This window comes from Ascaphus truei, chromosome 7 (assembly GCF_040206685.1).
Source record: "Ascaphus truei isolate aAscTru1 chromosome 7, aAscTru1.hap1, whole genome shotgun sequence".
Classification (NCBI taxonomy): domain Eukaryota; kingdom Metazoa; phylum Chordata; class Amphibia; order Anura; family Ascaphidae; genus Ascaphus; species Ascaphus truei.
The window spans coordinates 113,118,438-113,143,991 of record NC_134489.1 but is presented as its reverse complement, the minus strand read 5'-3'; the positions used below and the strand labels follow the sequence as shown (position 1 = coordinate 113,143,991).

Here is a 25,554-nt window from a genome sequence, read left to right as displayed (position 1 = left end):
ACACACACACACACACAGGGAGAGGAGGCATTAGCAGACACACACAGGGAGAGGAGACGTTAGCAGACACACACAGGGAGAGGAGGCGTTATCACACACACACTGATATATGTGCAGAACAGAGCAATGTTTCAAGGTCTCCTGGCCCCTTCGTCAGGCCTGAATAACAATGGCTGCCAGTGTATGTAAGAGGAGTTCTCTTCCTGTGATTTCCCAGGTTCAGGTTGAGATCCAGAGGAAGTGGTGCAGATGGCACCTGAGGAAATACTTCTGGTTACGGCAACATAAGAACTCCACAGCAAGCAATGGCGGCGGCAGCATGCTGACACAGGTCAGCCGAGGCAGCCAGAAGGACCAGAGGAAGGCGTCAACCCAGAGATCCAGCGTCATCTAACGTGAGATCTAGAGCCCAATCATGGGAGATTCAACATCATCTAACTGGGGATTCAGAGCCATATTATGGGAGATCCAGTGTCATCAAATGGGAAATCCAACATTGTGTAACTGAAGATCCAACAGGATATCTAAGGCCATCTAACGGGGATCCAACACTATCTAACGGGGATCCAGCATCATTAATGAGGGATCCAACACTATCTAACGGGGATCCAGAGCCATATAATTGAGATCCAGTTTAATCTAACAGGATATTCAGCAACATCTAATTAGGGGTCTGGGGTATTTTAATTGGAGATCCAGCATAATCTATGGGAGATCTGAAGTCATCCAATGGGAGATCTGAAGTCATCCAATAAGAGATCCGAAGTTATCCAATAAGAGATCCGAAGTCATCCAATGGGAGATCCGAAGTCATCCAATCAGAGATCCGAAGTTATCCAATCAGAGATCCGAAGTTATCCAATCAGAGATCCGAAGTTATCCAATCAGAGATCCGAAGTTATCCAATAAGAGATCCGAAGTTATCCAATCAGAGATCCGAAGTTATCCAATCAGAGATCCGAAGTTATCCAATAAGAGATCCGAAGTTATCCAATCAGAGATCCGAAGTTATCCAATCAGAGATCCGAAGTCATCCAATAAGAGATCTGAAGTTATCCAATAAGAGATCCGAAGTTATCCAATGAGAGATCCGAAGTTATCCAATAAGAGATCCGAAGTTATCCAATAAGAGATCCGAAGTTATCCAATGGGAGATGCGGAATCATCTGTCGGAAGTTTTAGAGCCATTTATTGGAAGATGCATCAAGTGGCAGCAAATACAGCATCGATCCTGAAACCCAGTTGACCCATCATACCCAGGATCACCTGAGAGCAGGTCCAACATGAGCCTAGAAATCCAGAATCATCTGAAAGGCCATCATCAAATCTAGAATCCTGTGATGGCAAATACCCCTTTGCGCCACTTAGAGATACATTTCCAGATAGCTGGTTTGGGCGCAGAGATGCGCTGAGCGTATTCCGGGGCGTGATGCACTGTATGGTGTAGGACAGACTCTGCGACGCTGACAGACCTTCGCCACGCCAGCAGGGGGCGCTCAGGACGTTTCCAATTGTCAGAAGAATGGGGAGCGGGTCTGTGCAGGCTACTGTATCTTTATATACTGGGAGAGTGAGATGTGAGCAGGGTCCCCTATAGGAATAATGTAACCCCACATGCAGGAGGCCTGGGCACACTTATTTCTGGTTACTGCATGGTACTTTGCATTAAGTGACCGTGATGTCTGTATATTTGTATAAAAAACATTGTAATCGGCTTGAGAGTGAAAGCGAGTCTGGACTGGCCGGCACATTTCTGGCAGCTATAAATAGGATATAATACCCGATCATGTGTCCAGCACACAGCGGCCGGACGTTACCTCCGGACGTTACCTCCATCCAACCAGGTGCCGTTACACACCCATTTTACCAAAATGTTTTACCAAGGAATACACATTAACATAAACATCTTGTTTTAAACTTCGTTCTGGGCAGGCTCAGGGCCCGGGTTCACATAGGCAGGAATTGAACTGCGCCTTGCACCTTGCACACACCCACGTTCACCCGCACACTCGCACCTCCACACACACCCGCACGCACATCCTCGCACCTCCACACACACCCGCACACTCGCACCTCCACACACACCCGCACCTTGCACATCCGCTATCACTCGCACAGCCTCGTACCTTGCACCCTGCACACACCCACACCTCCGCACACACACCCGCACACCCTCGCACCTCTGCACCCCTGCACCTTGCATACCTGCACACCTGCACCCACCTGTACCCCCGCATATTGTACACCCGCACACTCGCACCTTGCACACCGCTCACACCTGGACCCCCAAACCTTGAACACCCGCACACACACCCTTGCACCTACGCACCCCCGCACACTTCCACACCTGCACCCTGCAGACCCGCACCCACCAACACACTCGCACACACCCGCACCTTGTACACCTGCACACTCTCGCACCTTGCACACCTGGACCTCCGCACCTTGCACACCCGCACACACACCCTTGCACCTACGCACCCCCGCACACTTGCACACCTGCACCCAGCAGACCCGCACCCACCCACACACTCGCACACCTGCACCTTGCACACCCGCACACCACACCTTGAACACGCGCCCACCCACACATCTTGCACATCCTCGCACCTCCACACCTTGCACACCCACACCCACCGCACACACACACACCCTCGCACCTACGTACCTTAGCACCCTGCAAACCGCGCACACCTGCACCTTGCACACCCGCAACCACCCACACACTCGCACCCCCGCACCCACCAACACACTACGCACACCCACACCCTCGCACCTCCGCACACCCCCGCACCTTGCACATCCACACCCACCCGCACACCCTCGCTCTTCCGCACACTCGCACACCCTTGCACATCCACACCCCCGCACCTTGCACACCCGAACACTCGCACCTCCACAGTCCTTGCACCCCGCACCTTGCACCCTCGCACCTCCGCACCATACACACCTGCACACCAGCACCCACCCGCACACCCACACCCTTGCACCTCCGCACACTCTCGCACCCACCCACACCTTGCACACCCGCACCCACTCGCACACCCAAACCCTCGCACCTCCGCACCCTCGCACCTCCGCACCTTGCACATCAGCACCCCCATACCCAATATTTATTGTGCTCCAGTATTGGGGCCATTTTTCTAAACGTAACTCCTTCTCTCCCGGAGGCCATGAAGTAATGTTATTAATTCTCTGGTAGTTTGTTACTGTAATTATTTCTTATTTCACAAACACCTAAAAACAAGTCTTTAAATCTAAAAGAAATATTCTGGTTTGCAGCTTCGGGATTTTTGTATTAAATTAGATTTATTTAAAATTATAAGATAAATTGACCTTGTAACTTTCCCCAAATGTAAGAGATAATCTGTAGCGCTGCAGGTATTAATACTCTCAGCATGAGACCGGTCCTGTTAATCATTGTAACAATTACTTAACCCCTGCACTGCCAGGCCGTGGATATAGAGGCCAGTCACTGGTTAAACGGCCACAGACTTGTGTCACTAATTCCACGTAAGTACCACGTAAGTATCACCTTCCATGTGTTCTACTAACACTCTCCCCTCGTCGGAGTCTCAGTCCTCTAGAACCTCCCTTCAGCGGGGTCTCAGTCCCTCCCCTCAGCGGGGGTCTCAGTCCTCCAGAACCTCCCTTCAGCGGGGGTCTCTGTCCTCCAGAACATCCCTTCAGCGGGGGTCTCTGTCCTCCAGTCCCTCCCCTCAGCGGGGTCTCAGTCCCTCCCCTCAGCGAGGGGTCTCAGTCCCTCCCCACAGCGGGGGTCTCAGTCCTCCAGAACCTCCCCACAGCGGGGTCTCAGTCCCTCCCCTCAGCGGGGTCTCAGTCCCTCCCCTCAGCGAGGGGTCTCAGTCCCTCCCCACAGCAGAGTCTCAGTCCTCCAGAACCTCTCCACAGCGGGGGTCTCAGTCCTCTGCAGTCCCTCCCCTCAGCGGGGGTCTCAGTCCCTCCCCTCAGCGGGGGGTCTCAGTCCTCTGCAGTCCCTCCCCTCAGCGGGGGTCTCAGTCCTCTGCAGTCCCTCAGCGGGGGTCTGTCCCTTCCCTCAGCGGGGGTCTCAGTCCCTCCCCTCAGCGGGGGTCTCAGTCCTCTGCAGTCCCTCCCCTCAGCGGGGGTCTCAGTCCTCCGCAGTCCCTCCCCTCAGTGGGGTCTTAGTCCCTCCCCTCAGCAGGGGTCTCAGCCCTCCAGTCCCTCCCCTCAGCGGGGGTCTCAGCCCTCCGCAGTCCCTCCCTTCAGTGGGGGTCTCAGTCCTCCAGTCCCCTCAGCGGGGTCTCAGTCCTCCAGTCCCCTCAGCGGGGTCTCAGTCCTCCGAAGTGACCCGATGGACGGATCTCACAGCAGAGTCGTGCCCTGCAGAGCATGTTGAGGTCTGTGATCCTCGCGTCTCTGGGAGGACGACGCGTTTGCACGGATGAATGTCTCGTCCATTCTTTGCGTGTTCCTCGTGGCCTTTAACGTTTATCAGACAAATTATCTTATTGATTTGAAGGAAACATAAACATCAGACCAATGTTTTTCATTGGGAAACAGTCATGTTGACATTGTGTAATAGGGAGGTCTGCATTGTGTAATAGAGAGGTCTGCAGGTCGTGACATGAGTCACTGTCACCAGCAGATGTAAAACTGAAAGAGAAAGTGCACCCGGTTGTCACGGGGACCAGACGTCTTACCCAGGGGTCACAGCACCAGGCAGCGAGATGTTATGAGATTGCTCTGCAGGGTACCACATTGCCCCCCACCCCACCTCCCCCACACACAGGGGTATATGAGGGGGAGGGGAGAAAATATGTGGGAAATTGAGAGGGAAATAGAGGGGGTGAGAGCGAGGCAGGAAGTGTAAGAGAAAGAGGGGAGGCTCACAATGCTGCTGACACTGGGGGGGGGGGGGGTAGAAACGTTAGTCCTGGGCCCCATGAAAGCTGTCGCGGCCCTGCTGCCAGAGTCCCAGGTCACTGTGTATGATAGTTTTTTCTATGCACTTTAACACAAAAATCTGTTGTAGCAAAATGTGTCTGAATATGTAAATACTCTCTCCAGAGCGTGCGGCAGTTCATTCAGAGCCCAAAGCATTACTTATTAATGTTTTAATATATATAAGCACATACAGTGCTTAGATTACAGAAAAATGAATAAAAGAACATACAATTACAGTAAATGCAGAACAGTTTCTTAAAATAACAGGATAAAACATCAAATAGAAATCCCTATACAGTACATTACCATATTGCATAGTTTCCCCCACCCCGAGAGGTCACTGGCGCAGAAAATGGGACTTCACGTGTTTGGTTCAAATACACCTCTGCTGAAATCTGATTTTCATAATCTTTGCTGAGACTTTTAAGTACGATTCTCCACATTGAAACAAAATAAGGCCACTCCCGTCATAAATCAGCGGTGAGATTAACCGCTTTATATAACCGCACTCAGAACTTCCCACCTCGGACACTGAGACACATCAATAGATTCCGGCAGTCATTACGGACGCAGCGAGACTAAGTGTGATCCTACATTTCAGGAACAATAAATATCTGCCCTTATTACCTCTTACCCATGCAGTGTGTGGTCTTGTTACATGATTACAGATGTGTAACTCTTAGTATGTACACTAGATGACATCACATTGTATTCTCATTTTTAATAAAGTCCTTGAATGAGGGTATAACCTGCGGGGCGCCTGTCTGGAATGTACCAGTAATTATTCACACTGTGAGTTTGCTTTGAGGCTGGAAGTTCTGCTTAGTGTTTACGCCCTTCTAACCAACACACGTGTCACTCCTACTGGGCTATCCAGTGTGCAAACGCTTCCTGGACACACAGTGATATCAGATATATAAAGGGGGCAAAGGCCTCAATCACCCATATATCACCCCTTAAACATGTACACCTCACCATCTCCGCCGTCACAGTAACGCAGAGCAAGGGCGCAGTAACGCAGAACAAGGGCACAGTAACGCAGAACAAGGGCGCAGAAAGGCAGAACAAGGGCGCAGTAACGCAGAACAAGGGCGCAGTAACGCAGAACAAGGGCGCAGTAACGCAGAACAAGGGCGCGGTAACGCAGAACAAGGGCGCGGTAACGCAGAGCAAGGGCACAGTAACGCAGAGCAAGGGCACAGTAACGCAGAACAAGGGCACAATAACGCAGAGCAAGGGCACAGTAACGCAGAGCAAGGGCACAGTAACGCAGAACAAGGGCACAGTAACGCAGAACAAGGGCACAGTAACGCAGAACAAGGGCACAGTAACGCAGAACAAGGGCACAGTAACGCAGAACAAGGGCACAGTGACGCAGAACAAGGGCGCAGTAACGCAGAGCAAGGGCGCAGTAACGCAGAACAAGGGCACAGTGACGCAGAACAAGGGCACAGTAACGCAGAACAAGGGCACAGTGACGCAGAACAAGGGCGCAGTAACGCAGAACATGGGCGCAGTAACGCAGAACAAGGGCGCAGTAACGCAGAACATGGGCGCAGTAACGCAGAGCAAGGGCGCAGTAACGCAGAACAAGGGCACAGTGACGCAGAACAAGGGCGCAGTAACGCAGAACAAGGGCGCAGTAACGCAGAACATTGAGCAATTAGTTTGCAACTGAAGTGCAGCTTTGCACACACACTGTTTATACAAAGTCCCCCCCCCCCCCCCCCCCCGTGCACTTATTCTGCACACAAGGTGTTACGTCTCTGTGGATGTGGTTCCTGGCACCGTGGCTGGGAGGATGACACCTTTATTCCCTGATGTCACACTCATGTCCACGGTCAGTTACGTTGAGCGTGGTTTCTAGCTGAGAGAGGAGTGACACGCATGCGGGGCTCCCAGAGTCAGGCCGCTCATTCCGTTCAGGAAGAACAGGAAACCCCCCACAATCTGGCACCAGAAGCTGAGGGTGAACGCGCAGAGGGTGACGTAACCGCTCAGCAGAATGACGTATGTGACGGTCCCCGCAGAGGACAGGAGGAACGAGACGAGGAGCAGCACGGATCCCATACTCCACTTCTTGTGGGAGTGACCGTCCTCGCACACCTGAGACACAATCAGCAGGTGGAGCCCCACAATAGCCACAACGATTGCGAGGGCGACAGCGCTGCGCACAGCCACAAACCCGCGGCGCAGCTCGGCCACCGCTGCCAGGGTCACTGCCGGGCTGCACTGCGGCTCCGCTCCCGTCCTGCAGTACTGCCACAGAGGGACCAGCTTGCCCTGGACCGAGAGCCACTGACCGTCACACACAGCGATGGAGGACAGCACCAGGGCCGTGGCAGAGGAGAGAGTGATCAGAACCCGTAGGAACGTCTCAAAGAACCTCCCGGAGGGCGACCAGGCCCTCTGCACCTGCAAGGGAAGGTCACACTTAGAACTGAGGGGGTGGGGAGCAAAGAGAGGTGTGTGTGTGTGTGTGTGTGTGTGTGTGTGTGTGTGTGTGTGTGTGTGTGTGTGTGTGTGTGTGTGTGTGTGTGTGTGTGTGTGTGTGTGTGTGTGTGTGTGTGTGTGTGTGCTTCCATGTCTTTTGAAACTAAATGATGTATGAATGAAACAAACAATGAGTAATTAAGTCACGTAAATAAAAGTGAAAGTGTTTCTTGCATAACATACATTTGTATCAGGTATTTGTGTACAATGTGAATGACGATACCTGCGAATAACACACTGATATAGACATATCATTTACTCCTTAAAGAAGCTAACTTTATTAACTAAAGGTCCTTGGACTCTTATATACATTATTAGTGATACCACAAACGTATATATGTGTGTTTCATGTATGTACAGTGTCTGCTATGTATGTGCAGTGTCTGCTATGTATGTGCAGTGTCTGCTATGTATGTGCAGTGTCTGCTATGTATGTGCAGTGTCTGCTATGTATGTGCAGTGTCTGCTATGTATGTGCAGTGTCTGTTATGTATGTGCAGTGTCTGTTATGTATGTGCAGTGTCTGTTATGTATGTGCAGTGTCTGTTATGTATGTGCAGTGTCTGTTCTGTATGTGCAGTGTCTGTTCTGTATGTGCAGTGTCTGTTCTGTATGTGCAGTGTCTGTTCTGTATGTGCAGTGTCTGTTCTGTATGTGCAGTGTCTGTTCTGTATGTGCAGTGTCTGTTCTGTATGTGCAGTGTCTGTTCTGTATGTGCAGTGTCTGTTCTGTATGTGCAGTGTCTGTTCTGTATGTGCAGTGTCTGTTCTGTATGTGCAGTGTCTGTTCTGTATGTGCAGTGTCTGTTCTGTATGTGCAGTGTCTGTTCTGTATGTGCAGTGTCTGTTCTGTATGTGCAGTGTCTGTTATGTATGTGCAGTGTCTGTTATGTATGTGCAGACAGACACCGTTCTTTTTTAACGTTTATATTGCAAATAAAAGTTTTTTTTAATTATTTTACAACTCAATTATAAGGGGCTCTCTTTAGTTTTTTGTGCTAAAACTGCAAACGAGCTGCATCATCTTCATGTCAGTTTGATCTTTACTAGGAGAGAGCACCAAGTTTAAAAGGGGTTCTGGGGAATCACTGCGTCTGATGCAGAGACCCCACTTTTTTGTTCTATAAATGAAACCCTGGTTTTATCAGCTAAATTAAAGGGGATAATTAGAATCAGGTGTTTAATTAGGAAGATATTGAGGGGTGGGTTTGGGAGTCCCCCACCCTGTATAAAGCGCAGAAACGTTGTGCGTTTGGTCTTCACCATACAGGTGTGTGGGAACGCGTCATGTCAGAAATCATTTAGTGAGATTTGTTCCATCCTCTCCCCTCTGGTTACGAATGAGTTAAACAAGCCCCACAGGTGTTATATTCCCCCACAGCGTTACCTGCACCGCGACGCCCGACGCCATCTCGCCAGCTAACGGAGGAGACCGGTTCTGTGGACAAATCCAAGAGTCAAAAGTCCAGCAGCCTTTGGCAGAAAAGTCACAAACACTCCTATAAACTGCGAGGTTTTATTATCAGCTCCAATCCCAGGAAGCAGAAAACACAATCGAGGGAGGGGGGGGGGAAGGGGGAGGGAAGTGGGAAGAGGGGGGAGGGGGGAGGGAAGGGGGAGGAGGAGGGAGTGGGAGGAGAAGGGGGGGAGGAGAGGAGGAGAGGGGGGGAGGAGATGAGGGGGGAGTAGATGAGGGGGGAAGGAGGAGAGGAGGGGGGGAGGAGAGAGGGGGGGGAGGAGAGAGAGGGGGGGGAGGAGAGAGGGGGGGGGGGAGGAGAGGGGGGGGGGAGGAGAGAGGGGGGGGGAGGAGAGAGGGGGGGGGGAGGAGAGAGGGGGGGAGGAGAGAGGGGGGGGGAGGAGAGGAGGGGGGGAGGAGAGGAGGGGGGAGAGGGGTGAGGAGGAGAGGGGGAGGGGAGAGGAGAGGGGGGAGAGGAGAGGGGGAGGAGAGAAGGGGGAGGAGAGAAGGGGGAAGGGGGAGGAGAGAAGGGGGAGGGGGGAGGAGAGAAGGGGGAGGGGGGGAGGAGGGGGAGGAGAGAAGGGGGAGGGGGGGAGGAGGGGAGGAGGGGAGGGGGAGGAGGTGAGGAGGGGAGGTGGAGGAGGGAGGGGAGGGGGGGGAGGGAGAGGAAGGGGAGGGGGAGGAGAGGAGGGGGAGGAGAGGAGGGGAGGGGGAGGAGGGGGAGGAGAGGAGGGGGAGGAGAGGAGGGGGAGGGGGGGAGGAGAGGAGGGGGAGGGGGGGAGGAGTGGAGGGGGAGGGGGGGAGGAGAGGAGGGGGAGGGGGGGAGGAGAGGAGGGGGAGGGGGGGAGGAGAGGAGGGGGAGGAGAGGAGGGGGAGGGGGGGAGGAGAGGAGGGGGAGGGGGGGAGGAGAGGAGGGGGAGGGGGGGAGGAGAGGAGGGGGAGGAGAGGGAGGGGGGGAGGAGAGGGAGGGGGAGAGGGAGGGGGGGAGGAGAGGGAGGGGGGAGGAGAGGAGAGGGAGGTGGAGAGGAGAGGGAGGTGGGGAGGAGAGGAGAGGGAGGTGGAGAGGAGAGGGAGGTGGGGAGGAGAGGAGAGGGAGGTGGAGAGGAGAGGGAGGTGGGGAGGGGAGGAGAGGAGGGGGAAAGGAGAGGAGGGGGAAAGGAGAGGAGGGGGGAAGGAGAGGAGGGGGAAGGAGAGGAGGGGGAGAGGAGGGGGAGGGGGGAGGAGAGGAGGGGGGAGGGGGGAAGGAGGGGAGGGGGGAGGGGGGAAGGAGGGGAGGGGGGAAGGAGAGGAGGAGGGGGAGGAGAGGAGGGGGGAGGAGAGGAGGGGGAAGGAGAGGGAGGGAAGGAGAGGAGGGGGGAGGATAGAGGGGAGGGAGGAGGAGAGGGGGGAGGGAGGAGAGGGGGGAGGGAGGGGGTTTAGAGGGGGGAGGGAGGGGGGTTGGAGGGGTGGGGGAGGAGAGGAGGGAGAGGGGGGGAAGGAGAGGAGGGAGGAGAGGAGGGGGGAGAGGAAAGGGGGAGGGGGGATAGGAGAGGGGGAGGAGAGGATGGGGGGAGGAGAGGATGGGGGGGAGAAGATGGGGGGAGGAGAAGATGGGGGGGAGAGGGGAGGATAGGGGGAGGAGGAGGAAGGGGTGAGGAGGGGGGAGGGGAGGAGAGGGGGGAGGAGAGGGGGGGGGAGAGGGGGAGGGGGGATTCCAGTGGTGTGGGGCAGAAAGTGAGAAAGGTTTAAGGTGGGAGAGGGCTTTAGATACCAAGGGGGTAGAAAGAAGACATCCTTGAGCAGAACGCAAGAGTCGGGATGGTGCATAGTGAGAAATTAGGGCTGAGATGTAAGGAGGGGCAGAGGAGGGTAAAGCTTTAAAAGTGAGGAGAAGAATGGAGTGTGAGATGTGGGATTTGATAGGAAGCCAGGAGAGTATATATACACACATACATACTTTGTAACACTTCTATAATACTCCCCACCCTGAGGCTCTCTCTGTCTGCGCTTCTCACATTCAGTTAGAGTTTCTGTTCTGTCGGTTCTACGGGCGTACACGGTACCATCCTATATCCGTGCTGATCCCTGGGAAACACCAGCCACCCCCGGCCCAGCTCCTCAGTGACCTTAGGGAACAGATCTTAAAATTGCAATCAGGCTTCACTTTGTGTTAACCCTTTCTATGCCTGAGGGCTCGGTAACCCCGGCCCAAAAGTCAGCGGACACAATATGACCAGGTACCCCAATATTGTAAGCAGAGAACACGCCCCCAAATAATATTATTCGGCTTCTCCACGAACTGGGCCAGCCCAGAACTCCTGGGACCAGATGGACGGCGGGTTTTATACTCTGCAGATTACTGCATGTTTTTTTCTTGGCTAAAAAGACTGAGTTTGGCTGTGTACGGAGATACTCTGCACCATTATACAATAAATCATGTTCATTATTTAGTAAAGGTTAAAAATAAAAATCAAGGGGTGTGCGTGTGCGTGTGCGGAGCGTTCTAACTGCGTCAGAGACACGCTCCTCGGCACAACGGGTTAAAGCGCCTAATTGCCATGTTTGTGTTGTGCCGTTAATTAATAACAGATTAACAACATTGAGGGGAACTATCAAGGATGCCCCCCAAGTCTAAGAACCCCTACACCACGGTGCCCAAGACTTCTAAAAGGGGAGAAGCAAGAGTGTCTCTCACAATCGCCACATGCGCACTCGGACGCCGAATCCGACCCCGAGCGCGGCTCTCAAGTCTCCACAGAAAGAGATATAGAGGATCTGTTCGCCAATGTTCCACGCAGAGCTCTGTGCGACGTAAACACGCTCTATCGTCACTTGGCGGTCAGACTGACCAAGGAGAGGAAGGTGATTGTTAGGACCAGTATGTCAGGCCAGAGTCTGCACTCATGTTAAGCTTCCATTTTGTATGGTCATAACTAGTTAAGATTCTGTAGTCAGCCTTTTGCTGAAATATAATTCCTAAATGCACTCAGTTTCTGCCAAAATTGCATTTCCTTTCTTTCTGGTCAGGATATTACTAGATACTTTTGTGTTGTCAATTTCCTGGTGTTTTAGTAGAATATAATAGAATGGTTCTCTGCAAGAAGGAAGATAATGTAATATACAGTAGTGCTAAAGACTCAAGGTCTCTTTTGATAACAGACAATGAATAAGCTATGTATTCAGACAATTACTTGTATTGGAAAAGACATGTCCCAAAAGTCACGCCACTAATATGTCCTGCCCCTAGATCACGCCTCTAATCAAAGCTACGCCCAAGATACACCTAGGATACGCCTATGTTACGCCTCTAATCAATATCTTTTTTTTTTCTGTGTAAAAGTCATAACCCTATGAGTAATAAATTGGAACAAAGGATTTGAAACCTGGCTTGCGTTACGTTTCATTTCGTTCGTCTTCCAGGCCTGAAAAGTTCATCAAAAATCGGAGATAACAGTGGCAGGGCGTGAAAACTTCTCCGGGGAAGACTGCTGCAAACGGTGCAGATTGTGTCCAGTCACAAGGCTGGCTTCAGTTTTCTTTGCAGAGAATAGGTTCCTTTTGGTTCTGAAGCCAGGGGAAGGAAATAACGGATTTTCCTTCAGTAATAGAGCCAGGGGAAATCATCTCGAAGTGTGCCGGAGCCCATTTCCAGCCTGAACAAGTACCTGCGCGTTTCGCTCTATACTACCAGACTTACCTTCAGAAAGATTGAGCGCAGCCACCGGGCTTTGTGCCTGAGGTGCCCATCGGAGGGCAGACCCAGAGACGTGGTACTTCGGTTCCACTATTTCAAGGCAAAGGAAGCTCTGATGGGGGTATTTCAATCCAGACGAGACCTCACTAACGAGGGTGGACGCTTGCAAGGTTTCCAGGATTTGGCGCCTGCGTCCTACACCAGAGATTCTCAGAGAAAGGGGTGTACGTCCCGCTGGGGCTTTCATCTCCAGGTCTCCCACGATGGTCCTCGGGATTCCCGAACATACATAGAGGACAGCGGGGGTTTCCTGGAGCCTGGTTACCTCCTCAGCATCTGCAGGTCCCAAGGAAGCGCCCGCAAAACCCACATACCTCCGCGCCCTCTGCAGAGGTGGTCACGTAATCGTGCCGCTATGAATGACACGTTTTCTGCTCGCCTGGCGTACGCCGTCCCCGCAGGGCGTCAGTATTGGAGACAGGGGAGGCCTGGGAATGTGGGCCAGAGCCAGACTTCTATACGAGCTGGGCTCCAGTGTCTCCCCATTAATCTTCAAGGTTATCTCACATAACCGAGGCCATACATTTTACTGGAGGAGATTGAAATGTTTTCATGGTTCTTAATGTCATTTAACGTTAAAATATGTTATTGTTCAGCAAGTCTGTTCTAGTAAACGGGGGTTACCCTTCTAAACTGCCTCGGTGAACGTCAGATTCCTTCCCATGTCAGGGAGCTCTTAAGCAGCTCCTTTAATGGCTCTATATATGGCTCTAGGGTTGCCAAGTACAGGTGAATGCCAGGTACAGGTGCATGCTATGTACAGGTGCATGCCAGGTACAGGTGCGTGCTATGTACAGGTGCATGCCAGGTACAGGGGCATGCTATGTACAGGTGCATGCCAGGTACAGGTACATGCCAGGTAGAGGTAGGGTTGCCAGGTACAGGTGCATGCTATGTACAGGTGAATGCCAGGTACAGGTGCGTGTTATGTACAGGTGAATGCCTGGTACAGGTGCATGCCAGGTACAGGTAGGGTTGCCAGGTGGCTTCTCCAAAAATACTGGACTCACTGGTGAAAGGTGTGTCAGGTCACTATGTCCAGGGAGGAAAATACCAGACACATACATGTCCAGTATTACAGTACCTCTCATTTTTTACTGGACAGAGTATCCAAATACAGGACAGTCCGGTTCAAAATTGGACACCTGGCAACCCTATATGGCTCCCATTGTAAGCAGCCCTTCCCCATCCTTTTACCCCATAATTTGGTGCTAGGTTCCCTATTACTGGGCAGATCCCCTGCACGTGGTGGTCCTGCCCACACGTGGTTTAGATTTGGTCCAGGGTTCACAAACTAGCTGAAGGAGTGTTGGGTATGTTTGGAGCACCTTTCAGGCCTGATCCCCAGCCTTCTACTGAATAAACCACTTCATGACATTGATATAAACCAGCCCATGTTGTGACTAATACCGGCTGTGCAATTGTGTCTTTTTGGATAAAGAGCGAACTTCCTCCCCATGGCTCTCATTAAAAATACAGACGTGTCCCCTTGGGGATACACGTGGTAAAGCCCTAAGAATAATGCAACCTTGGCTAATCTAGAACAGCAGGAGTAGCGCTCTAGAAGCTGGATTGACCAACTCATCAGCTCTCCCTTGGATCCATAGTAAGCCCCTCCTCCTAATTTGCAAGGGCTACTTAATGGACGTGATCCCAGAAGTCCCGATGTTTCCGAGGATCCCCGTGACTCATTTGGGAATTATCCCAGACTTCAGTTCGGTTCTGTTCTACATATGGATGAAGATATATTTGCCAATTAAACCTCTCCCCACCGAAGCAATTCTGTAAAATTAATAAAATATGTGAAACAAACAAAAAAAAACAAAGCACAATCCAGCTCCAAATTACCTTAAAAAAGGAGATACAATAAATATATTCAATGTCCAGGAAATGTGACAGTTTGTATGAGGATGGATCATGTTTAGAACAGAAGATTTTGTCCCCGTTGTGAAACTTCTCAGGATTTCCAGAGCCGCCTGGCAAACTCTTGTAATATTGTGTCATGTAAATAAAGGTGCTAGTAATGATTATAACAGAAAAACCAGTCTTTATGTAATGTTAAACTCTTAACCCATGCACTGCCAGAGGCCCCCAGCGCACGTACAGGAGAGGTCAGGTGCCGTGTGCTGAGAGACGGCAGCTCCCTTTAAAATGAAGCAGTACCGAGTATAACCAAAGTCTTCCTGCAATGAAGAGACAAACCCCCATGTCCGCTCGGTGCGGACCCCGCGGGCCAGGACAGTCTTGGCCGGATCTTCTTAGGACGAGGTTTTATTTTAGCCCTAGTTGGGAGGCGCTGGGGTGGAGGAATGAAGAAGCCCCCTGTGGGCGAGAGAACCGCTCTGGGGATAAGACGATGAAATGACACATCGGGGAGGTTTCATCTCCCGGAGAATACGCCCGTTACGCTTTATAGAGAACTTCCCCGATACTAAATCCCGACGGAACGCGCGGGCGTGACGGGAAATACACCGTTACGCTTTATATAGAACTTCCCTGATACTAAATCCCGACGGAACGCGCGGGCGTGACGGGAAATACACCGTTACGCTTTATAGAGAACTTCCCTGATACTAAATCCCGACAGAAAGCGCGGGCGTGACGGGAAATACACCGTTACGCTTTATATAGAACTTCCCCGATACTAAATCTAAGCTCCTCAGGGCAGAAAATCCTTTCTCCAATGTTTACGTGTGAAGCCCTTATATATAGCTTATCAAAAGCATTAATCCTGTGTGTAATATTAAGTCCGCACAGCAGGGATGCGGCAGGTGTATAAAGCAGTGATACTGTGTCCATTTAGAAATTCTATGCTTGTCACAGTTTGTGCAACGTACACACTGACTGTGCAACGTACACACTGACTGTGCAACGTACACACTGACTGTGCAACGTACACACTGACTGTGCAACGTACACACTGACTGTGCAACCTACACACTGACTGTGCAACCTACACACTGACTGTGCAACCTACACACTGACTGTGCAACCTACACACTGACTGTGCAACCTACACACTGACTGTGCAACCTACACACTGACTGTGCAACCTACACACTGACTGTGCAACCTACACACTGACTGTGCAACCTACACACTGACTGTGCAACCTACACACTGACTGTGCAACCTACACACTGACTGTGCAACCTACACACTGACTGTGCAACCTACACACTGACTGTGCAACCTACACACTGACTGTGCAACCTACACACTGACTGTGCAACCTACACACTGACTGTGCAACCTACACACTGACTGTGCAACCTACACACTGACTGTGCAACCTACACACTGACTGTGCAACCTACACACCGACTGTGCAACCTACACACCGACTGTGCAACCTACACACTGACTGTGCAACCTACACACTGACTGTGCAACCTACACACTGACTGTGCAACCTACACACTGACTGTGCAACCTACACACTGACTGTGCAACCTACACACTGACTGTGCAACCTACACACTGACTGTGCAACCTACACACTGACTGTGCAACCTACACACTGAATGAACAGACCTTCAATTATTATTCATTTACTTCAACAAGAAAGTGCATTTGTAAGATTAGGAATAAAATAAAGTGTGTGAGAGTAAATAATACGTCTTGCCCCTTGTTACCATCACACCTAGGATTGGCTGAGAGAGGATCCATCACACACAGAACCAGAACAATGCGGGTTTATTTTTATCATTATCCAAGTCTTGTAAGGTGTGTTTAGTATAAGAATTTAACAGACGAGGTTAGTTACACAACAATGACATGTTATAACCGACATTACAAAGCACGGGCATGAAAAGAACATGGCGGAGCTGTGCGTTAACTCTCCCCTTCGTGCTGACAGTATGTTAGGCGCTGCGCATCGCGCACGACGTGCGTTTCTTGCGTTAACATCCATATTTCCCTTTCAGCTCCTCCACGAGTTTGATGTACGCCGCCATCGCGTCCTCTGTGCACGTTCCTGCGGGAATAAGGGAAATTAGAGACCCGCCGGCCTTTCCTGGGACACGGTGTGCAGGGTATACAGTATACAGGGGTCCCCGTCACTACATAACATTAACTCCCCAGCTGCTGGATCACCTCGCCTCCCGGGACATGCACAGATGTGTAGGGGGGCTCCATCTCTGCACCAATCACAATCACCCCCAGAAAATGAGCATTAATAGCAAAACAAGGCCGAGGTTACTTTATAAAGATGGTGAAAGGGTTAACTGCCAATGCACGGCTCACCAGGCACGGCTCGCAATGTCCCGGGAAGATACGGCGATGGAGCGGACGCTCCTGCATGCGGCCATGTTTATTACGATGGCGTTACTATGGGTGGGCGCTGCAGCTGGTGATTCTGGGAGAACGCAGAGTAATTGACCCGTGTATAGAGCACGTTTTAGCCGCGGCTGCAGTAACAGCGCGCCACAGGACACACCGCGCAGCGTCGTCCCCTCGGAGAAGCGCGACACTTTCTCTGCCCGCAGACAACTCATTTATTGTGTATAACAGGCGGCGGCGTTCGGAGAAAATAAACACGTACGCGCCATCTTTGGCTTTCCTGAGTATCTTTATTCAGAGGAATTAAATGTTAGCCTCTGAAGTGGGAGTTCTGGTTTTCGAGACCCCCGCAGAGGCTGTGTGCGGCTTTAAGCACGTTGCCCTACCCTTAAAATATTAGATTGTAAGCTCTTTGATTCACAGGTTATGGTCACACAAAAAGGGACATATCCCCCTAAAATTAGCATTAATAGCACCAGGGAGCGGGTACATGATAAGGGCAGTTTAAGGGTTAATGTTTCACTTTGAACATCCTCTATAACTTGTATACATGTCTTATTTACGTGTGATTGAAACATATTCCAGTTTCATGTTACAAAGCGAGAATAACCAGGCTCACACTGAGGTGGCGCACAAGCTGTCTGTGAGTAGGTTACTGGCTCTACACTTCTTTATCCAAGGCGGTGCTGAAACGCTGTGTAATGCGGCAGGCAGAATCTTATAGCAATCCATGTTAAAATGGATTAAGAGGCAAACGGTGACACTGCTCATTTGCATGTCATTACCCAGAATCCCTGGCAGCAGTGGAAGCTTTGTATGCATAGATAATGGGGAAGGGCAGGCTGCAGACCTGTTAGACGTGTGAATGTGCACAATGAAACCGTGCAGGCGCCATCTAGTGGCCTAATTGAGCACTGGATTCTTGCGTTCTGGCTCTTGGCTCCGCCCCCTGCGAGTATAATGTAGGGACGCCGGATTCCGGAGATCCTTACTGGGGAAGGGGCCATAGGGTCCTCACCACGGGGAACCTACACCCGGGCATCATGGTTTCCAATTGGTACGCGCGCCGAGAGGGTTTTATACAAGTTCCGCCGCCGCCTCCCCCGGTAACTCAGCAATGTCATTTATAAGCAGCGTTAATTAGAAGGATTGGGAGCGGAAACAACGAGGCTGCCGCTGGTAACGCCTCTCCCAGAATTCCCTGCTTTACGCAACCTCCCTATGTATTGGCGAGGGCAGGGACAGGGGAAAAGCCTTGTCACATTCTGTTCGGCCATGTTGTTCTATCCCAGGCAGGGGGCGCATACCTTTCTTTTCTGCCCAGGCGTCCCACTTGGCTTTGCCTTTGAAGTCTAACATCCCGGGTCGCGCTAAGGAGAAAATACAGCAGGAAAAATGTTAGCAACAGGAAATCCGTGGCACAGGCCCCGGGTAATAACCACGGCAGTGCCGGAACAGCAAATCCGTGGCACAGGCCCCGGGTAATAACCGCGGCAGTGCCGGAACAGGAAATCCGTGGCACAGGCCCCGGGTAATAACCGCGGCAGTGCCGGAACAGGAAATCCGTGGCACAGGCCCCGGGTAATAACCGCGGCAGTGCCGGAACAGGAAATCCGCGGCACAGGCCCGGGTAATAACCGTGGCAGTGCCGGAACAGGAAATCCGTGGCACAGGCCCCGGGTAATAACCGCGGCAGTGCCGGAACAGGAAATCCGTGACACAGGCCCCGGGTAATAACCGCGGCAGTGCCGGAACAGCAAATCCGTGGCACAGGCCCCGGGTAATAACCACGGCAGTGCCGGAACAGGAAAACCGTGGCACAGGCCCCGGGTAATAACCGCGGCAGTGCCGGAACAGCAAATCCGTGGCACAGGCCCCGGGTAATAACCGCGGCAGTGCCGGAACCGGAAATCCGTGGCACAGGCCCCGGGTAATAACCGCGGCAGTGCCGGAACAGCAAATCCGTGGCACAGGCCCCGGGTAATAACCACGGCAGTGCCGGAACAGCAAATCCGTGGCACAGGCCCCGGGTAATAACCGCGGCAGTGCCGGAACAGCAAATCCGTGGCACAGGCCCCGGGTAATAACCGCGGCAGTGCCGGAACCGGAAATCCGTGGCACAGGCCCCGGGTAATAACCGCGGCAGTGCCGGAACAGGAAATCTGCGACACAGGCCCCGGGTAATAACCGCGGCAGTGCCGGAACAGGAAATCTGCGACACAGGCCCCGGGTAATAACCGCGGCAGTGTCGGAACAGCAAATCCGTGGCACAGGCCCCGGGTAATAACCGCGGCAGTGCCGGAACCGGAAATCCGTGGCACAGGCCCCGGGTAATAACCGCGGCAGTGCCGGAACAGGAAATCTGCGACACAGGCCCCGGGTAATAACCGCGGCAGTGCCGGAACAGGAAATCTGCGACACAGGCCCCGGGTAATAACCGCGGCAGTGCCGGAACAGGACTGGTGTCACATTGTGCCAGGAAGTGCTAATGTGTGAATCTATCCCAGTCCTGTTGTGTGGCGGGGACATCCCATTACCTAAACGGGAAATCCCGCTCCGCTCACAAACATAGCACACGCGGTGTATAACACACTGTATATAACACACACTGTATATAACACACTGTATATAAAACACACTGTATATAACACACACTGTATATAACACGCGGTGTATAACACACGCGGTGTATAACACACGCGGTGTATAACACACGCGGTGTATAACACACGCGGTGTATAACACACGCGGTGTATAACACACACTGTATATAACACACGCGGTGTATAACACACGCGGTGTATAACACACTGTATATAACACACACTGTATATAACACACACTGTATATAACACACACTGTATATAACACACGCGGTGTATAACACACGCGGTGTATAACACACTGTATATAACACACACTGTATATAACACACGCGGTGTATAACACACTGTATATAACACACACTGTATATAACACACTGTATATAACACACGCGGTGTATAACACACTGTATATAACACACACTGTATATAACACGCGGTGTATAACACACGCGGTGTATAACACACTGTATATAACACACGCGGTGTATAACAGATTGTATATAACACACGCGGTGTATAACACACGCGGTGTATAACACACGCGGTGTATAACACACGCGGTGTATAACACACGCGGTGTATAACACACGCGGTGTATAACACACGCGGTGTATAACACACTGTATATAACACGCGGTGTATAACACACACTGTATATAACACACGCGGTGTATAACACACGCGGTGTATAACACACGCGGTGTATAACACACGCGGTGTATAACACACGCGGTGTATAACACACGCGGTGTATAACACACGCGGTGTATAACACACGCGGTGTATAACACACGCGGTGTATAACACACGCGGTGTATAACACACTGTATATAACACACGCGGTGTATAACACACGCGGTGTATAACACACGCGGTGTATAACACACGCGGTGTATAACACACGCGGTGTATAACACACGCGGTGTATAACACACGCGGTGTATAACACACGCGGTGTTTAACACACGCGGTGTTTAACACACGCGGTGTTTAACACACGCGGTGTTTAACACACGCGGTGTATAACACACGCGGTGTATAACACACGCGGTGTATAACACACGCGGTGTATAACACACGCGGTGTATAACACACGCGGTGTATAACACACGCGGTGTATAACACACGCGGTGTATAACACACGCGGTGTATAACACACGCGGTGTATAACACACGCGGTGTATAACACACGCGGTGTATAACACACGCGGTGTATAACACACTGTATATAACACGCGGTGTATAACACACGCGGTGTATAACACACGCGGTGTATAACACACGCGTGTATAACACACGCGTGTATAACACACGCGTGTATAACACACGCGTGTATAACACACGCGTGTATAACACACGCGGTGTATAACACACGCGGTGTATAACACGCGGTGTATAACACACTGTATATAACACATGCGGTGTATAACACGCGGTGTATAACACGCGGTGTATAACACGCGGTGTATAACACACGCGGTGTATAACACACGCGGTGTATAACACACGCGGTGTATAACACACGCGGTGTATAACACGCGGTGTATAACACACGCGGTGTATAACACACGCGGTGTATAACACACGCGGTGTATAACACACGCGTGTATAACACAATGCATCTCTTCCGCAGACCAACTTCCTCCTTAAATATCATTCCATTGGCGATTCCCAGGAAGAGCGGGTTCTCTTTTCCGATGTAGAACGGGCTATTTTAGTAACCCCACCCCGCAGCGTCACAATCGTAGGTATAGCTGTATTTATATAGCGCCAACCCCATACACAGCGCCATATAGCGCCATACACAGCGCCATATAGCGCCATACACAGCGCCATATAGCCCCATACACAGCGCCATATAGCGCCATACACAGCGCCATATAGCCCCATACACAGCGCCATACAGCCCCATACACAGCGCCATATAGCGCCATACACAGCGCCATACACAGCACCATATAGCCCCATACACAGCGCCATATAGCCCCATACACAGCGCCATATAGCCTCATACACAGCGCCATATAGCCCCATAAACAGCGCCATACAGCCCCATACACAGCGCCATATAGCCCCATACACAGCGCCATATAGCCCCATACACAGCGCCATATAGCCCCATACACAGCGCCATACAGCCCCATACACAGCGCTATATAGCCCCATACACAGCGCCATACACAGCGCCATACACAGCGCCATATAGCCCCATACACAGCGCCATATAGCCCCATACACAGCGCCATATAGCCTCATACACAGCGCCATATAGCCCCATACACAGCGCCATATAGCGCCAAACACAGCGCCATATAGCCCCATACACAGGGCCATATAGCCCCATACACAGGGCCATATAGCCCCATACACAGGGCCATATAGCCCCATACACAGCGCCATACACAGCCCCATACACAGCGACATATAGCCCCATACACAGCGCCATATAGCCCCATACACAGCGCCATATAGCCCCATACACAGCCCCATACACAGCGCCATATAGCCCCATACACAGCGCCATATAGCGCCATACACAGCGCCATACAGCCCCATACACAGCGCCATACAGCCCCATACACAGCGCCATATAGCCCCATACACAGCGCCATATAGCCCCATACACAGCGCCATACAGCCCCATACACAGCGCTATATAGCCCCATACACAGCGCCATACACAGCGCCATATAGCCCCATACACAGCGCCATACAGCCCCATACACAGCGCAATATAGCCCCATACACAGCGCAATATAGCCCCATACACAGCGCCATACACAGCGCCATATAGCGCCATACACAGCGCCATATAGCCCCATACACAGCGCCATATAGCCCCATACACAGCGCCATACACAGCGCCATACACAGCGCCATATAGCCCCATACACAGCGCCATATAGCCCCATACACAGAGCCAACCCCATACACAGCGCCATATAGCGCCATACACAGCGCCATATAGCCCCATACACAGCGCCATACAGCCCCATACACAGCGCCATACACAGTGCCAACCCCATACACAGCGCCATATAGCGCCATACACAGCGCCATATAGCCCCATACACAGCGCCATACAGCCCCATACACAGCGCCATACACAGCGCCAACCCCATACACAGCGCCATATAGCGCCATACACAGCGCCATACAGCCCCATACACAGCGCCATATAGCCCCATACACAGCGCCATATAGCCCCATACACAGCGCCATATAGCCCCATACACAGCGACATACACAGCGCCATATAGCGCCATACACAGCGCCATATAGCCCCATACAGCCCCATACACAGCGCCATATAGCCCCATACACAGCGCCATATAGCGCCATATAGCCCCATACACAGCGCCATATAGCCCCATACACAGCGCCATATAGCCCCATACACAGCGCCATATAGCCCCATACACAGCGCCATATAGCCCCATACACAGCGCCATACAGCCCCATACACAGCGCCATACAGCCCCATACACAGCGCCATACACAGCGCCATACACAGCGCCATATAGCCCCATACACAGCGCCATACACAGCACCAACCCCATACGCAGCGCCATATAGCGCCATACACAGCGCCATATAGCCCCATACACAGCGCCATATAGCCCCATACACAGCGCCATACACAGCGCCAACCCCATACACAGCGCCATATAGCGCCATACACAGCGCCATATAGCCCCATACACAGCGCCATACAGCCCCATACACAGCGCCATACACAGCGCCAACGCCATACACAGCGCCATATAGCGCCATACACAGCGCCATATAGCCCCATACACAGCGCCATACACAGCGCCATATAGCGCCATACACAGCGCCATATAGCGCCATACACAGCGCCATATAGCCCCATACACAGCGCCATATAGCCCCATACACAGCGCCATATAGCCCCATACACAGCGCCATATAGCCCCATACACAGCGCCATATAGCACCATACACAGCGCCATATAGCCCCATACACAGCGCCATATAGCCCCATACACAGCGCCATATAGCCCCATACACAGCGCCATATAGCCCCATACACAGCGCCATATAGCCCCATACACAGCGCCATACAGCGCCATACACAGCGCCATACAGCGCCATACACAGCGCCATACAGCCCCATACACAGCGCCATACAGCCCCATACACAGCGCCATACAGCCCCATACACAGCGCCATACAGCGCCATACACAGCGCCATACACAGCGCCATACACAGCGCCATACACAGCGCCATACAGCGCCATACACAGCGCCATACAGCCCCATACACAGCGCCATACAGCCCCATACACAGCGCCATACAGCTCCATACACAGCGCCATATAGCCCCATACACAGCGCCATATAGCCTCATACACAGCGCCATATAGCCCCATACACAGCGCCATATAGCGCCATACACAGCGCCATATAGCCCCATACACAGCGCCATATAGCCCCATACACAGGGCCATATAGCCCCATACACAGCACCATACACAGCCCCATACACAGCGCCATATAGCCCCATACACAGCGCCATAAAGCCCCATACACAGCGCCATACACAGCGCCATATAGCCCCATACACAGCGCCATATAGCCCCATACACAGCGCCATATAGCCCCATACACAGCGCCATATAGCCCCATACACAGCGCCATATAGCCCCATACACAGCTCCATATAGCCCCATACACAGCCCCATACACAGCGCCATATAGCCCCATACACAGCGCCATATAGCCCCATACACAGCGCCATATAGCCCCATACACAGCGCCATATAGCCCCATACACAGCGCCATATAGCCCCATACACAGCGCCATATAGCCCCATACACAGCGCCATATAGCTCCATACACAGCGCCATATAGCTCCATACACAGCGCCATATAGCCCCATACACAGCGCCATATAGCCCCATACACAGCGCCATATAGCCCCATACACAGCGCCATATAGCCCCATACACAGCGCCATATAGCCCCATACACAGCCCCATACACAGCGCCATACAGCCCCATACACAGTGCCATACAGCCCCATACACAGCGCCATACAGCCCCATACACAGCGCCATACAGCCCCATACACAGCGCCATACAGCCCCATACAGCCCCATACACAGCGCCATACAGCCCCATACACAGCGCCATATAGCTCCATACACAGCGCCATATAGCTCCATACACAGCGCCATATAGCTCCATACACAGCGCCATATAGCCTCATACACAGCGCCATATAGCCCCATACACAGCGCCATATAGCCCCATACACAGCGCCATACAGCCCCATACACAGCGCTATATAGCCCCATACACAGCCCCATACACAGCGCCAACCCCATACACAGCGCCATATAGCGCCATACACAGCGCCATATAGCCCCATACACAGCGGCATATAGCGCCATACACAGCGCCATATAGCGCCATATACAGCGCCATATAGCCCCATACACAGCGCCATATAGCCCCATACACAGCGCCATATAGCCCCATACACAGCGCCATATAGCCCCATACACAGCGCCATATAGAGCCATACACAGCGCCATATAGAGCCATACACAGCGCCATATAGCCCCATACACAGCGCCATATAGCGCCATACACAGCCCCATACACAGCGCCATACAGCCCCATACACAGCGCCATACAGCGCCATACACAGCGCCATATAGCCCCATACACAGCGCCATATAGCCCCATACACAGCGCCATATAGCGCCATACACAGCGCCATACAGCCCCATACACAGCGCCATACAGCCCCATACACAGCGCCATATAGCCCCATACACAGCGCCATATAGCCCCATACACAGCGCCATATAGCCCCATACACAGCGCCATATAGCCCCATACACAGCGCCATATAGCCCCATACACAGCGCCATATAGCCTCATACACAGCGCCATATAGCCCCATACCCAGGGCCATATAGCCCCATACCCAGGGCCATATAGCCCCATACACAGCCCTATACACAGCGCCATATAGCCCCATACACAGCGCCATATAGCCCCATACACAGCGCCATACACAGCGCCAT

General features: G+C 52.2%; 3 protein-coding genes across 4 annotated transcripts in view; 1 reads left to right on the top strand and 2 right to left on the bottom strand.

The window, feature by feature from the left end:
* The window catches only part of SCTR (secretin receptor), a 91,848-nt gene extending 88,755 nt beyond the window's left edge, over positions 1-3,093 (top strand). The window contains exon 9 of the mRNA XM_075609946.1: positions 218-3,093. Within this exon, the coding sequence (XP_075466061.1) occupies positions 218-394 (177 nt within the window). The 3' untranslated portion in view covers positions 395-3,093. The remainder of the gene's footprint in view (positions 1-217) is intronic.
* Positions 3,094-5,079: 1,986 nt separating this feature from the next.
* TMEM37 (transmembrane protein 37) lies at positions 5,080-10,887 on the bottom strand. Its single transcript, XM_075609945.1, has 3 exons — positions 10,869-10,887; positions 8,806-8,856; positions 5,080-7,341 (listed from the first exon to the last, which is right to left on the bottom strand). The coding sequence occupies exons 2-3, from the start codon at positions 8,827-8,829 to the stop codon at positions 6,790-6,792; spliced, it is 576 nt and encodes a 191-aa protein (XP_075466060.1). The 5' UTR covers positions 8,830-8,856; positions 10,869-10,887; the 3' UTR covers positions 5,080-6,789.
* Positions 10,888-16,286: 5,399 nt separating this feature from the next.
* DBI (diazepam binding inhibitor, acyl-CoA binding protein) overlaps positions 16,287-25,554 on the bottom strand; it is a 67,779-nt gene continuing 58,511 nt past the window's right edge. For both annotated transcript variants that reach the window (XM_075609944.1, XM_075609943.1), the window contains exons 3-4: positions 18,196-18,258; positions 16,287-16,583 (exon numbers count right to left, since the gene is read on the bottom strand). In XM_075609944.1, the coding sequence (XP_075466059.1) occupies positions 16,510-16,583; positions 18,196-18,258 (137 nt within the window). In that variant the 3' untranslated portion in view covers positions 16,287-16,509. The remainder of the gene's footprint in view (positions 16,584-18,195; positions 18,259-25,554) is intronic.